Below are 15,732 nucleotides of genomic sequence, written 5' to 3'. Positions count from 1 at the left end.
AGCACCAATTAATTTTATTTAAAGAAATGGTGTGTCGTCTATTTCCGCTGTAGCAAACGTAGTACATAGGGCGACATCTAGATGTCATCTACCTCGCCCTATTCACTACAGATGTCGCCCTATCCACTATGCTTTTTTATAGGAACTTTTCAAAGCAAAGCTTTATGGTGTCGGACACACAACATTGAAAGTTTCTGGATTCACAACATTGAAAGTTTCTGGACACACAACATTGCAAGTTGATAAAAGCGTTGTAAAATACAAAGTTGCCAGAAACTTCTTACATGCTCAGTTATCGGTAAAGAGTAGATTTTGAAGAGAAGAAATTTTTCTCAATCGTGCGAATTTCACAAATAAAGAGGAAAATATAGACTTTTACTTGTCTCTTCGTCATTGTCGCCAAGCTCAACCAACGGGAGGCTCAAAAAGTGTGCCACTCCAAATAGGTTCAGCCAAAGGGAGAGGAGCGTTAGTTGAGCAAGCATACGAAAATATGTGAGTTTATGATTTATTTTGGAACGAATTTCCGTCATCCCTTGTCAAGTTTGGTTTGCAGACAAACCGGTTTCGGCGTTCTGTCATCTTCAGTGTCATTTTTCATGTGAGTTTATCCTGCACAGGTAGGAGTTTTACTTGCTGCATTACACAGAGCGGAATTGTTCCAGGGTGGTGCGAGTCTCTCGGGGCAGACGAAGCTCTGCCTCGTCCACTTCGGGTCCTTGCGTTCCCAGAACGGCATTTACAGGTCAGGAGTTGGTATAAGTTGCGAACGACTCACTCTCCGTGTGAACACCGTTTACAGCCTGTCAGTACGTGGTCGAGTCAAGTAGTTGTTTTATGAACCTGTGGACGTGGTCCGTTTATTAGTAGAGATTTCTTCTGACGTACCTTGTCGAGGGCTCTGCCGCAAGCAGACATCTGTTCGGGTGTTCACGTTTGTGGAACTGCATGTGGTTCTTGACGGAGAGCATTTGGGCCTACTCATGCAAGAGGTGTTCTGGCGACATTAGAAGGCGTCCCGTGACAGTACAGAATTCGGTGTTTGGAAGGCGTCTAGCTTCATCCACTTCGTCCTGCTAGTCCCCGGCGAACACACGGGCGCTGCATATTGCTATGTTGCAAAGAACATTGGGGCTTGGCCCCAGATGCTGTCGGCTAGCGACTTGAGGACCTAGTTGCGGATCTGTACCCCATTAACTATTACGGTTGCGTGAGCCTAAAAATATAGCAGACTGTCGAAGCTAACTCCGAGTATTTTCGGGTTGCTCACAGTCGGAATTGGTTGGTGAACTCCAAGCTGTAGTCTAACCTCTTTCGTCCTGTTGGTGGAAAGGATTGCCGAGCTTTTCGTAGAGGGAAAGGGTAAGGCTCCTTGCAGTTGCGACCATTTACTTTCGAGCACAGGTCATCAATTGCATTTCCGGACGCCATTATCGTGCAATGGTCAGCATATGAGATGATGTAGACTACTTTTGGTTGTTGAGGGGGCTTCGAAATATAGAAACTAATCAGAGGCGGGAAAGGATACCACCCTGTGGAACCCCGTTTTTAAATTCTTCTTACTTTGGACGTTTTATCCCTGAAGATGACTGATGAATTTTGACCACTCAGATAATTTGCTAACCACTGTTTGAGTCCCAGTGGGAGAGAGGAAGCCTCAATGTCTTCCAGCAGCGTGGAGTGGTAGATGGTGGCAAATACATTTGACAGATCCAACGCTACCAAGACTGCTCTCTCTCAGTTAAGCCCACGTTTTATCTGAGCTATGCTGATGCCACGCTAGGGTCACAAAACGGTGGTACGTGAAGTGCCACATTTTCTTCCGTTGGAGTGAATTTTTTGAATGGCGGTGATGTCAGCCTTGGTCTATTTGTGGTAGTTATCGAAAGAAGGGGAGACTGAGTTGTGGTTTCTTTACGTGACGTGGCCTCAGACCAGCGCACGACCCATTGCAGAAGATTGCATGCCAATAATATGTTTGGATACATAGTGTTCATTGATTCAGTTAAAAGTTTTTCTTTGCATTCTATATTCTAATTGGAAGGTACTTGATTGAAAGGGCCAATATATCTTAAAAAAATTGACCACAATTTTCTTCCACCTCAGCTCAAGCATATTGGGCCAGCTAGCTGCATCTAAACTACATAACCTAGACTGTCTGGCTGATTAGAACATGAGCATCGTAACTTCATCAAATAAAAAAAATTTAAAATGTTTCTGTATTGCAAAACGAATAAGTGTTCAAGTTGAAGAAAAAAAAATCGGAGTGCTTTTACTAATCTCATATTTCAATACATAATAAAATATAAGATAATAAAACATCAACAAAAGCCTTTAATTTTATGAAAATTGGATGCATTTCAAGTATTCCCTAATGGCCAGTTATGAGAATACCTTCGCAATGAAAATAGGAATGAATGTAAATTTTTGCCAGAGCAGAAATGAGACAACAATGAAAGCCAGTTAAATTATAAATACAATAAATTAGCTATGGTTAGAAATAGAGGAAAATCCAGCAAATTCAAGTGAATGGTTGAGAAATAAGGAAATCGAGAAGCAGAGAAGACATTGCAAGTCAAACAGCATAGAAGAGAAAATAGGAAACACACGACTTTTTATTGAAGAAATTTGCAGTAGCGAATTTTACATGAATGCAGGTAATGATAATAACTGAATGCATTTACATAAAATATGCAACTTTTTTATACAGGAAAAATGCGAAATAGGTATAATGAAATGAAAGTTGCCATCGAAGGTATATATATATGTATGTATGTATGCGTTGTTGTGTTTGATAAGCTGCTTAAGGATAACGAAAATTGTAATGGCGCAGTAGTAGTGAACAATTTACAATTTAATATACATATACAATTATGTGTGTAAGTAGGTTTGTGTGTATGTATTCGAAAGTATGTATGCACTGAGATTGGAAAGCCGATTAAATAATAAACAACAAAACAAAATATTTAGATGGTAATTAAGTAAAATATTTTAACTTACAACAAATCTGAATTAAACAGGGAATTATAAATATGCAGGTAAAAGTGTGCGCAAAATGTGTAGCAATGTTTAATTCAACAATTATGCAATTAAAAGGACCTTATAAGTACTTAAAATACTAAATAAATGTAATAAGAGAAACTGGTTTTTTTCTATGTTGGGGTTTTGATAGAAAAAAATATGTAGGTGTTAAAATTTTAATAATGCGCAGTTGATCAAATGTTCACTTTTTCTGTGAAAAATTATTGGTGGCCAAATTAACCCATTCACAATCAAAAAACTTTGTTTTAACCATGCAAGATGCAAACGACATTTTTTACAAAATTTTATTGTTTTTTGGTGATAAAAAAGAGACACGTATTTTTTTATTTTGAAAAAAAAAAATTTTTTTTGGAGGTCGCGCTAGTCGGTTTTTTTCAAAATTCATAATGGTGGTACCGATATCGCGATAAATTTAAAAAAAAAATTAAGATTTGCTCGAAACTCGTTACTCGGCGGTTTTTGGGGTCGCTGATTACGAATCGAAGTAAATTTTTGTAAATTCAATATGGCGGATCCAATATGGCGATCAAATTAAAAAAGGATTATATTAGTTTGGTCCTTAAAAATATCAACATCTAAATTTTGATTAGCGCACCCTGTTTCTATTTAATGTACAAAAAAAGATATCCACGGAATTTTCAAAATTTCAATAGTAAAAATTCCACAAAATGATTTTGATTAACCCCTCTATTCTAACAGAGTCACAAAACTTAGCTCATCACTGTTGTGATTTCAAGTGCGCCGAGAAATAGGTCACAAAAAAATCACTTTTGAGTGCTAGAAAAATACACAAAAATTTGAAAAATTGAATTGAAGCGGCATATTTTTTGAGCGGCAAGCTTTGAGACGCGGTAGAAATCACAGCAGTGATGAGCTGAAGTTTGTGACTTTGTTAGAATACGGCTGTAAATCTAATAAATTAGAGATATTATGAAAGTTATCAAAAAAAAAAAACAAAAATGCATATTTGAATTTAGCGTCCTCAATTTTACTAAGAAGCGAATTTTCATTTAAATCTGTCCATAACTTTAACCCACATTTTATATGGAATGGAAGCACTATGCGACTGGATAGACGCAAAAAAAAGTTTCTTATACAAATTAGAATAAATTTAATATTTTTTTAACCTCCAAGTGCTAAAACCACGCGACAATGCACCATTCGATATTTTATAATATAATAACATCATTTTCGAAAATTTCTATTTATCACAGAAAAAGGACTACCTGATCCACTGTGTCGCAGTTAAAATGTAGTAAGTTTTATTCAAAGCATTCTGAATTAATTAAATAAAATAATAATACTTAAATTTTGCGAAATTATTAATAAAAATTTAAAGGTTTAAGAAATAATGAAAACGTAGCTTACCTTTCGCTTGCAATGCTTGAATTTCTAGACATCGACTTCGGTGACATTTCAAAGTCCGAATCCGAACGATACAAGAACGATTCGCGACGTTGTGGAAGATTTTGTAATACCAAACCAGCGCTCGGTGAGCCGCCTTCAAGCGGAGATCTTGCGCCTTGGCCATTTTCTACATCGAAGCTGTAAAAAGAAAAAAAAAATGCAAATAAGGGTTTTTAATATTTACAAAAAAAAAGAAATGGTCTGTAATTTTTAATAAAACACCAACTCTAAAATATGAAAAAATTTATTAGTAATAATTGCAATAATTTTTGTACAATTCCCAATAGCTGTCAACATTTGCTGCTTTAAAAATTACTACACGACTTTCAACTTCAGCTTCCTTTTCAATTAATTTCAATTTCGCGGCAACTATTTAAAATATATGTATGTAAAAGAATCAGTCAGACACCGTTGAGTACAAAACCTGTAACTTTTACGAATTAATTATAAAATATGCGTGCGCAAAAAGCCGCTGCCGCAAATTCCTTGCTTGAGAAAAAAAAAATGAAAAAATGTATATCCGACTCAAAAAGTTATTAATTATTTTCTATTTGTGTTTATGTGCCTGTGGTGCAACGGCTTTGAAAGTGAAACAGGAAAAAATTTACTAACACAAATTTACTAACTTTCAACTTCGGCCACAGCAGGTTAAATATGGTTATGCGTATGTTGCTCATACGCCCTGGTGGCTGGCTGCCCCCAGCGACGCATTAAAAGCCCCGACACCAATGCTTGGCGGTAGCGACCTTGCAGCGCTGTACAGCCTTCGGTTTTTTTTTTGTTTTGAAATTTCGGCTTCCAGCTGAATGAATTATAGGCATTACTTAGTGTGGTTTATTTTTTTTTGCACAGAGTTTAAAGTAAAAGTTAAAAAAAAAAAAAATATTCTCACTGGACGCATCCTAGGTGTGAGTAAATGCATAAAGTTTGTTGATGGCATTAAGTCAGCTGGTGATTTTTAAACAATAAGGCGCATTAATTTTTTTCCATATTTTCCTTTAAGTTTTGTTTGCTCAAAAGCATATATGTAGAAGAATAACTTTTCCACAACTTTTCAGGAGTGAAGACCACACTCGATGTTTTTTTGTGAGCGCCTCTAAACTGAAAACTATGGGATTAAAAACTGTGTAGGTCAAAAATTAAAAATAATTTTGAAGTTTGTTGCAAAAAATTGTAGTTTTGTATAATTGTTTTTTTTTTTTGTGCGCCTCAGAGACCCCCTCAGCAATTTTTATAAAATGCAAATCGAATAATGCTCAGAAGGTCCATTTTATAGTCATTCGAAAAGCGGCAGCTTAAGCGTCTGAAACAGAAAACATCATTGTTGTAAATATTTTAAAAATCTTAACTTAAATAGTTCAAAACTGAAGAGTGCTAAATAGGCTAAATGTCCAAGTTTAAGTTTAAATGAATAATTACGCTGGGGGCCTGAGATCGATGAAAGTGATCGTAAAAATCAATAAATTGGAGTGTGGAGCCCAAGATTGTCGACGGAGTGGTATTTTGGTGGGATGCTCTCAAGAAAGAGTTGAACGCCAGTGAAACGGCAAAAGTTCAGCAGTGGTCCTTTCTACTCTTCATAGGAGTAATGAAAATAACAGACGTGCTTTACTCGCTACTAAACTTTGTTACAACGGATCAAAAAGCACTAATGCTACACTAGCAAATGCCGAGTGAGCAAAGCATTGGCATGCCATTCGTTAGCTTTGGGTTTTTGAAACCCTCTGGCGGCGAATTTTTTTCCGTATTTTTTATTTATGTAATCTATTTAATTATTAGTTGTCAAATTTTCTTTTGATTTTCGGATTTTAGGAAATATTTTACATTGGCTGAATTTCTTTATTCATTCTGAACGTTTGGAATAAACTTTTTTGTTTACTTATTCTTTAGAACGTTCCTGATGATATGTTAACGTATATTTCAAAAGCATTCTGTTTATTCCGGCTGTGAAATGGGATTATCCGGAATGTATAAAGAAACGCAGCCATTATTTCTGCTGCTAGAAAAACATGGCGCAATAAACAGGTGAAATAATAAAACAGCCTTCTCGCTTTATTTTCTGACATTCGGTTGCCTTATAGTCAGTGGCGGATTTGAATATTTGTCACCCCTAGGCAATTCAAAATTCGCCGCCCTTTTTCCGATAAGAAAAATATTTTGAGGTAAAAGTACCAGTTTTGTAACGATTAGCAGTAAACAGTAATATTCAAATTTATGTTATTTACTACACTTTTATTACAATTTAAGATGCTAAAGTGGTACTTGCCTTGAGTTTTCAACCTTTAAAGAAAGCCAATTAGTATTTTTAAATATTATCATTTAAATAATATCAAAAATACCTAACAGTGTTGTCCTATTTTTTGATTGCGTAATTAAATCTCATATTTATGTCTTAAAATTTACAAACAGAAATTCTACTTTCAGTGCAGCTAACTTGAAAAAAAAGGTCTTTTTTTCAACTCAGATTTTACCGCTCCTAAATTTTTCCGCCTTAGGCACCTGCCTATGTTGCCTTTACGGTAAATCCGCCACTGCTTATAGTAAAATTTTGTAGGCAACCTTTCAAATATGGCAGTGTCAAAATTTTTCTTCTCACTCTAATTACTTCAGCTGGTATAATTCCACCCTGCTAGAAAAAGTACTTTGCTGTTGCTGTAAATTTTGCGCCCATTTTTCTTGGGATCTGTATACTGATTTAAAAAAATGTAAAAGAAAATTACTTTTCCATTTCTTGTGCTTCTTTTTATATAAATTTTTAATTTTTCCTTGGAGCTGTAGACAGGAGAATATTTTTTTTCTATTTATATTTTTTTCAATATTTCATAAATTTCATTATTTTTATTTTCTAATTAAGTTTTATTTTAGCTTTTGTATTCTATTTTTTAAAGAAAAAAATTATTTTAATTTTAATCTTATTAGTTTTTATATAAATAATTTATATTATGTAAACTGAACTTTTCCACCATGTAAAATTGTTTAGAAAACTTATTGCTAAAAGGAAAACAGAATAACCTGCTCGCTAGCAGGTCTTTCAGTTAGTTTTTCGAAAGGCAGCTGAAAGAGCTTTCAAGATGGTCGCCAGAATGGATAACTGTATTGCGACAGAAAAGTTATTCTTGGCGTCTCTTTCATTGCTGCTGTATTTTTCAGGCTGAACTGGTGGCTAACTCAAAGACCGAATGGAATGGCTTTTTAGGTTAAATTCAAGTACACTTGGATGAGGCCATAGATAGTGGTCGGAAAGTATTTATGACACAATAAATGTTATTAAGATAGTCAATAACCCGCCGCACGTCTTTTACTTCCTTATACCTCCTTCCATCTCATTTCACTCTAATCCATAATCATCCAGCTTGTTTGATGACATTTTGTTTGCCAATTTAATCATAATTTTTTTTTTCAGATTGCTACACGACTCCTCTTCTGCTTTCATGTTTAAGCTTATGCGCTTTTAAATTAGAAAATTAAAAAGCATATACATACATACATACATAGGATATGGCCTTTTAAAACAAAAAAGTTCACCTTCAAAGCAGCCGTGTACATATGTGTGCGTCGTAGCAAGAACAACATAGAGCATAATAAGTAAATTAATTATATAATTTCCTTTTTGACACAGCGTCGCTGATGGTCCGCCTAGCTTGATGGCATAAAGTTGGCCATTTGACTGCCCCAAGAGTAGCAGTTCTCCTCTAACGCCTGGATGCTCGCCAGCCTCGATCTGCTTTGGTTTCATTTTCAGGCGAAAATAAAAATATTTGCACATATAATTAGGCGCTTGTAGGCATTGGTAGCAAGTCAAAGCCGTCTTTTAGGCGTTGAAGTTAAATTACATACAGTTTGAGTTTGCCCACACGCACATCCGCGCGGTGCTACGTAACTTTTGCATTACTTTATTAAAAAATTTTCCATTCACTTTTTTACAGTGAAAATGTTATTATGTGGAAAAAACTTATTAATTTTTTTTTTTTGATATATTGCTTTTTCTGTAGTCCGTAGCAGTGCGCCTAAAAATGTTCCTTCTACTTAATTTTAATATACGTGGTCTCATAGTCTCGTAGCTCATTAATTTAATGAGCTCTATTTGTTTATCATTTATGGCTTAATGCACACGTGGGATATTTTACCTTTATGCGCCTTATTCATTTAGTTAGCATTTATTTTTTTTCTTGGTTTTTGCTTATACATACATACATACTCTGAATTAGCGGGTACATAGAATTATTTAAGCTAGGCGTATCTAACTTACGCTGGATTCGGGTTCGACCAGGAACAAACATTTGACATTTTCTCGCCATACTCCGCGCACAATTACAGGTATTTTTCTTCTCCCTACGCATTTTTTTCTACATGAACTTCGCTTTAAATAAAACTTTCATGCGTACTTTTTGCAAAAAAAGAAAAAAATAAAATTGTCCAGCACATCAGCAGCAGAAGCCCGGCCTAAATCTGTCAAGGATGCACACAATTTTATTTATTGTATTAATTAAATACATTATTTCTAGACTTTTTAAACATGGCACGTGTATTAGGGTAGGGCGGAAAAAAAATAAATTTTCGTTTTCGAAATGCTAATATTGCGGAATCGTTGCTAAATCGTTTTCCAATTGTATAAAATTTACGGTCGCCGCAAGAGTCTTAAACTTTCGAAAAATCTCGCAAATTATTGGTTTTTAATACCCTTTTTTAAGTCGGGTAGAACAATGCGCAAGTTTGATATGGCTACAAATTACCATTGATTTTTGGCAATTTCTTTTGATGACATAAAAAAAATGTCGAACTTATTTTGTAAGGAAAAACTTCGTGGCACTGCCACCAAAAAAAAAAAAAGAAAAAATAACGTAGACTCTAGAGAAAGCTTTTAAAAAAAGTATAAAGGAACTAATATTTGAGAAGTCTTTCGAAACTTTAGGGCTCTTTGGGCGACCGTAAATATTATCCCATCGGAAAACGACTTAACACGGTTCAACGCGCTCATCTTACACAACTTTTCGGCACAATCAGAATTTTGAAATTTAAAAATTAATTTTTTCGCGCCACCCTAACGTGTATGCGCATGTGTTTGTGTAACTATCCATAGTGAACTCGATATGCCAAGCAGCGAATGTTATCAATTGTTACTTTTCGTAGGAAATAGAGAGAAATAGGGAATAGGGGTCATTACTTCGAAAAAAATAAAATAAATTGTAGTTATATAGGTTACAATAAACTTTGGTATCTAATTTAATATCTAATGAACATATGTATGCAAGTATGTTTTAAATTTGATATTTGTGGATGGTGAAAAAATGTTATTTAAAATTTTCGCGCTGGATAAGTATTTTTCTTCTTCTTGATTGCCTTTGTAACTGCCCTTTGGTCGAGTCGAAAAAAGTACGACAGTCGTTCTACTTCTGCGCCAACTGTCTCCATCTGGAAAGGCCAAGTGAAGCCAAGTCCTTCTTCACCTGCTGACTTTACATCGCAAAGGAGGCCTTTCTCTTCCTCTTTTACAAGCATCAGCGTTGTATAATTTCAGAGCTAGAGCATTTCTCTACATTCGTAGAACATGGCCAGCGGGGCCGCTGCATTTTAATCCGCTGCATTATGTCCCGTTGTATAACTCATACAGCTCATCCTTCCATCGTCTGCGGTACTTACGTAAAGAGCCATACATCGTCCGCAGAATACCAGAACAGGCATTATGAGTGACTTATAAAATGCGATTTTTGCACGACGAGAGGCGACTTTACTCTACTTTACGGCTCTAAAGGTTATCTAGGAAGCTATTGTCTACGAAAATATTCGTATAAGGTTGTCCCCTATTCATATGGGAAGCATTTAAAAATCCCCAACTCGGAAATATTTTTAATTTACATCGTACATTTCATAAATTTTTGGTTTCGAAAAAGTAAAAAAAAAGTAAAAGAAAAGTAAATTTACAGCGTTACTATTTATATGTAAATACTAAAAGAAGGCTCTTAAGCAATGCTTTGTCCATATAGTAAGTATTAGAATATCCAATAAAATATATATTTGATAAATTTAATACAGACACATTTTCGTTGAGGGTTGCCATGGTTTTTTTAATGCAAGTTTGTAGCTTATAAATTTCAATGATTCTGTTTTTGTATGTTTGTATATCTATACAGTACACAATCACTAAAAAATCTACTCGTCATCCTGCCATATTTCTTAATAAGCCTGCCATCTAATTTTTAACGTAAAAAATTTTAAAATTTTTTTAATTTGCTTCCAAAATATCTTTTTATTGAATTCTGAGGAACTAATCCCAAGTTTCACCAATCAATTTTCAAATTTATCAGACTGTTAAAGTTTAAAATAACAAATTTTCCGAACAAAATTTTGTTTCACTGAATATTGTGGTACTTATTTAACGATCTAATTCACAAGGTATATGTACATATATCTCTCTTAATAAAAGTCTTGACTTTTTCGAAGTGTTCAAGGCTTTTTTCAGTTTAAGGGAAACCCCCAAACAGTTTTGAAATTATATCCTAGGTATTTGAGGATGAACAGTATGTATATCATTTTTTTACGTTTTTACGCGTTTGGCCGATCTTCTTCTCCAATTCGTTTATTGCTTCTTGATGTTTGCCATTGTCTGCCGAGGGGCGACCTCTATTTAAAAAAAAAGTTTTTTGATGTTGCTGGGACCAGAAAATGAACCATGAACCTCCCAAGTGGCAGTAAGTACATTTGAGACCGCGGCTACGGCGGAAAGAGCCTACTCATGACCGAAAGAAAGTCAGAATAAATGCAATAGATTATGTATTAAAAAAAGTAAAAAAATATATATATCAAACGTAAATTTTTCACTAATTTTTATAACTAACAAACCGGGTTTGGCAAAAAGGCGAATAATCGAATACCTAGAGCTCAGTCAACCTCATATTTTAAATAATATTAGAAGAATAGGATTGCTTGAAGAAGCAAAGTAAAGAAACAAAATAAAACTCTTATACTATTTACATCCGCTCAAACGTGGAAATGGGGTAGCAATTGCTAAGTGGAAATCGGATAACTACCAGATTACCGGCGCTGCAACAATCATCACAAACTGTCTAAAACATACAGCCTGTGCGCCCCCACTTCTCCCACAGCTTGCCACATACACAAGTGGGAGCAAACAAATATCATTGCTGTTAATTTGACAAAAAAATTCATATTAGCCTACTTACACACATCTAAGCTAATCACACACATATAAATCAATATCTGAGTAGTAGTGTGATAGTGTAGGTAAAAATCGACGAAAGCTATATCATTGAAATTCGAGTTGCATAACCTCGCGCTAACGGATTTATTAGAAATACAATCCTGCTTTGGATGCGTATCAAATAAAAGTTCATTTCATAGCAGCTGCCGAAGCAGAACTGAAATGGCAACCATTGTTGTTGTTGTTGTTGTTGTTGTTAAGTGCTTTAATTTTTAGCTGTTGTTGTTAAAGTGGTTTTTGTTGTTGCAGTGAAATGTGCATTTCATGCATTCATCCAGGATAATTGCTTCATTTTTGCTCAGAAGTTATGCGCGCATTCAACTGGTAATTGGAACGTGGCAGAAAAGTGCAAATAAGGAAATTGAGCAAAGGTGCATTATTACACATACACATGTATTCGTATGCACATACATACATACATCGTTGGTATGTGTGCGGTGACTTACCTGCAGGAAAAAGTTATCAATTGATAAAAATAACCTACTTGCAGTTGGCTTGTTTGCGGGATTTCTATAAAAAATATAACTTGCAGTTAGCTATAGAAAGCTAACTTGAAACTAGCTGAAAAGTAATGCAGGAGTAATGCACACGCAATCGGGAGATTGTTTTCTTTAGACAAGTTTCTATTTAGATATCCTCATAAAAATTTTACTTTGAATACACTTTCTTGCTGCACTTCACAATATAAATAAAAAGTAGATCGAAGATTGAAGTTATGTCTGACGGAGTTCGAATATGGGACCATCTACAGCAGAATATATAAAAAAATATGAAATGTAATCAAATAAAGTAAATAAATAAACAAGTAAGAAAGTCTAAGTTCGGGCGGAGCCGAACATTAAATACCCGGCGCAAGTACTAAATATATGTTTTTCACCTTTCAGAAAGTTACCGCTACATGGTAAACCGGGGTGTATCAATTTTGAGTAAATTAGCGTCCTTAAATTTCGAAATATTGCAGTTTCAAGCATTTCTGAAATACACAGTTATATGAAAAGCGGTCGTAATTTTAGTCCGATTTCAATAATTTTCAACGCTTTGCTTTTATGTGGCAAGCACAATAACCATTCCGAGTTTGGTTCAAATTGCTAGAACGGTTAGCGAGATACATATATGTGATCATAAGTGGGCGGTGCCACGCCCCTTTTCCAAAATTGTATCATAAGCGTATTTCTTGGTAAAAAATTGTTGCAACCATCAATTTTGAATAAATTAGCTTTAATATTTACTGATTTATCGAGGATTTCGTATTTTTCTAAATTACCGTTATATGGGATGTGGGCGTGGTTATTGTCTGATTTTAAAAATTGTCGGCCATTTGATATGTCGTAGCAGGGCCAACAACTGTGCCAAGTTTGGAAGAAATTGGTGTAGCGGTTACCAAGATATACACATGTAACCATAAGTAGGCGTGGCTACGCCCATTTGCCAAAATTTTTTAATATTCTTATTTTTCGTCTAAAACTCAATTTTGAATGAATTATCTTCAGTAGTTACTAAAATATCGCACTTTTCGTATTTCTGAAAATTACCGTTATATGGGAGGTAGGCGTGGTTATTGTCCGATTTCGCCCATTTTCAATACCGTCCGTCCTATGCCCAAAAGAAAGTACCAAGTTTCGTTAAGATATCTCAATTTTTACTCGAGTTATCGTGTGCACAGACGGACGGACGGACGGACGGACGGATGGACAGACAGTCACCGCTTAATCGATTTCTCTTTTCATTCTGATCATTTATGTATACATTTGTCTATATCTATCTCGATTCGTTTTGCCTGTTACAAACAACCGTTATGTGAACAAAGTTATAATACCCTTGTGCACAAGTGCGCTCGGGTATAAAAAGTAAATGAACAAAAAACTATTTTATTTTTTTTATTAATGATATTTCTACCATGATACAAAAAAGAAGGTAGTTTCAATAAACAACTTTTTGATTAAAAAGCAGATTTTTGACAATTGCTCAATTGTGAAAAATTCGAAGCGGCATTACCCAATTGTAAGTTTTTTGGTGTGGGACATTTTATATCGTAAATTTGGGATTATAAAGTAAATAGTTGTATTAATATATACCTTTTAAAACTAATCAATATCTTATTTTAAAAACGTTTAAATTTTACATTAAATTCGATAACAACTTGCCAAATCATTATTTTAATATTAATACAATTTTAGTGAACATATTTTAAAATTATGTTAGTGGCCTCATGTCATCTCATTAATTCACAATGTAGTTTTCTATATCGGATACGTGATTCTGATGTAATTCTGAAATTACACATTTACACAAATTACTGAAATTACACATTTCGATGTGTTATTTAATACATATTGTCTTTGTCCATTTAAAGCAATGGAATTTACTTTGGAACTCATGGGCCGTAAAATTTTTCTAGGAACACATATTGTTTTCACATACAATTTTGACACACCCAAAATTGAAGGATAAAATAAATAGATAAAACCAAATTTTCAATAAAACTGATTTGTGTAGTCCAGGGTCGTCGTTAGTAAATTTTTTGGAGGCTGTTTTAACATATCCTATCTTATTATATATTTCTTAGCTTTTCTACATTCTGAGAAGTTGAGTAAATGAAGTCTAATATTCTTTTTTGGTCAACTACGATGTTTGATTTCATTTTTTGCAATCATTAGTTCATTTCGCTTGAGGAGTCACAATGCCCATACCGGCTTTTTTTGAAATTTCGGACACAAGTTTTCCAATAATGGTTATAGGCTAAAACAAAACCGATATCTAAAGTGCGTGTAGAACCTCCCATAGAAATCGAATTTTTCATAGTGCATATCTCTGGAAGTATTTGTGGTAGAGTCCTGGAACTTTGTTTGGATATATGTATATGAAGTCAATCTTAAGCTCATGGAAAAATAAGAGTTTATTGGAAAATGCGGCGTGCCACCGTAGAACTAGGAATAGAGGTAAATGAAATCAATCCCAAACCTATGAAAAATGGGGGTATATGAAAACAATCTCGTAGCCGTTCAAAAGAGCTAGCGGTATAAGCCAAATAAACTAAAATTCTGGTGACGCATAAAAACCTCTGGAAGCATTTACCTAGAATACAGAGATAAGGTATTTTTCCAACGAAAATATGTACAGAAAAACGGGCGCCACACCTTCTGGTAAGTAACATGATCACAGGGTGTATCCCGAAAACCATTTTAAGCTAAACCTTCAGGGATTATATTCTTGCCAAGACCCACAGGCATAAGCCGAAATTGCGTCGCAAGTTTTATGATCGGCTTGGGTAAGGTTTAACCACTTAACCCCCTTTGTTTTCGTCGCTACTGAATTCTATAAACTGTCAGCTTTCACACAATTTAAAATATACATGTGTATTTAAAAATGTCATGAAAATTGTGTTGCTAGCTTCATGTTGCAAAATGTTTCAATGAAATGTTGTGGAATTTCACACTTATTTCTTGTTTGTTTCTTATTATGCTATGCTTAAGAACAAAATATTTTTAAATCGACAAAACATTAATAAGAAAATTTGAAGGATTTTAGATATTGGGTATGGTAGCACGAAATGTCACAATCTGCTTAATTGTCAGGTTGTTAATATGGCGACGAAAAAGTGACAATGGAACTACCTTGTTTTTTGTATCATGATTTCTACCATCTACAGCAGAATATATAAATAAATATGAAATGTAATCAAATAAAGTAAATAAATAAAAAAGTAAATGAACAAAAAACTATTTTATTTTTTTTATTAATGATATTTTATGTTCAAAAGTAGTTAGTTACAAGTTAGTTGACATCTAAGCAGAGATAACCACTATTGACAAACAAAATATAAAGATAGTAGTGACCTTTAGTTTCTTCCAGGGTTCGTATTTGCACACACATGCTCTGCTCACACACACGCCAGAAACACATTCAACTTGCACTCACTGCTCATACACATGTGTGTGCATAAGTGGAAAACAAACTCTACTCACAGAAAAGTGTGTGCTGTTTGTTATTAAGCACATGCACATGTGTGTGAGCCGATTTTTGTACAAATTTCAGCCCATGCACATGCACATAATATATTCTTA

The 15,732-nt window shown here is 34.5% G+C and overlaps 1 protein-coding gene across 4 annotated transcripts in view; it reads right to left on the bottom strand.

The window, feature by feature from the left end:
* The window catches only part of LOC118733120 (cAMP-specific 3',5'-cyclic phosphodiesterase-like), a 192,203-nt gene that overhangs the window by 59,719 nt on the left and 116,752 nt on the right, over window positions 1-15,732 (bottom strand). For all 4 annotated transcript variants that reach the window (XM_036462354.1, XM_036462351.1, XM_036462352.1 and 1 more), the window contains one exon: window positions 4,411-4,587. In XM_036462354.1, coding sequence (XP_036318247.1) covers window positions 4,411-4,587 — 177 coding nt within the window. The remainder of the gene's footprint in view (window positions 1-4,410; window positions 4,588-15,732) is intronic.

Source organism: Rhagoletis pomonella, unplaced genomic scaffold (assembly GCF_013731165.1).
Source record: "Rhagoletis pomonella isolate Grant_MI unplaced genomic scaffold, Rhpom_1.0 Rhpom_scaffold_00002, whole genome shotgun sequence".
Lineage (NCBI taxonomy): Eukaryota > Metazoa > Arthropoda > Insecta > Diptera > Tephritidae > Rhagoletis > Rhagoletis pomonella.
The sequence above is the reverse complement of the archived record's forward strand: the minus strand, read 5'-3'. Positions and strand labels throughout refer to the sequence as shown.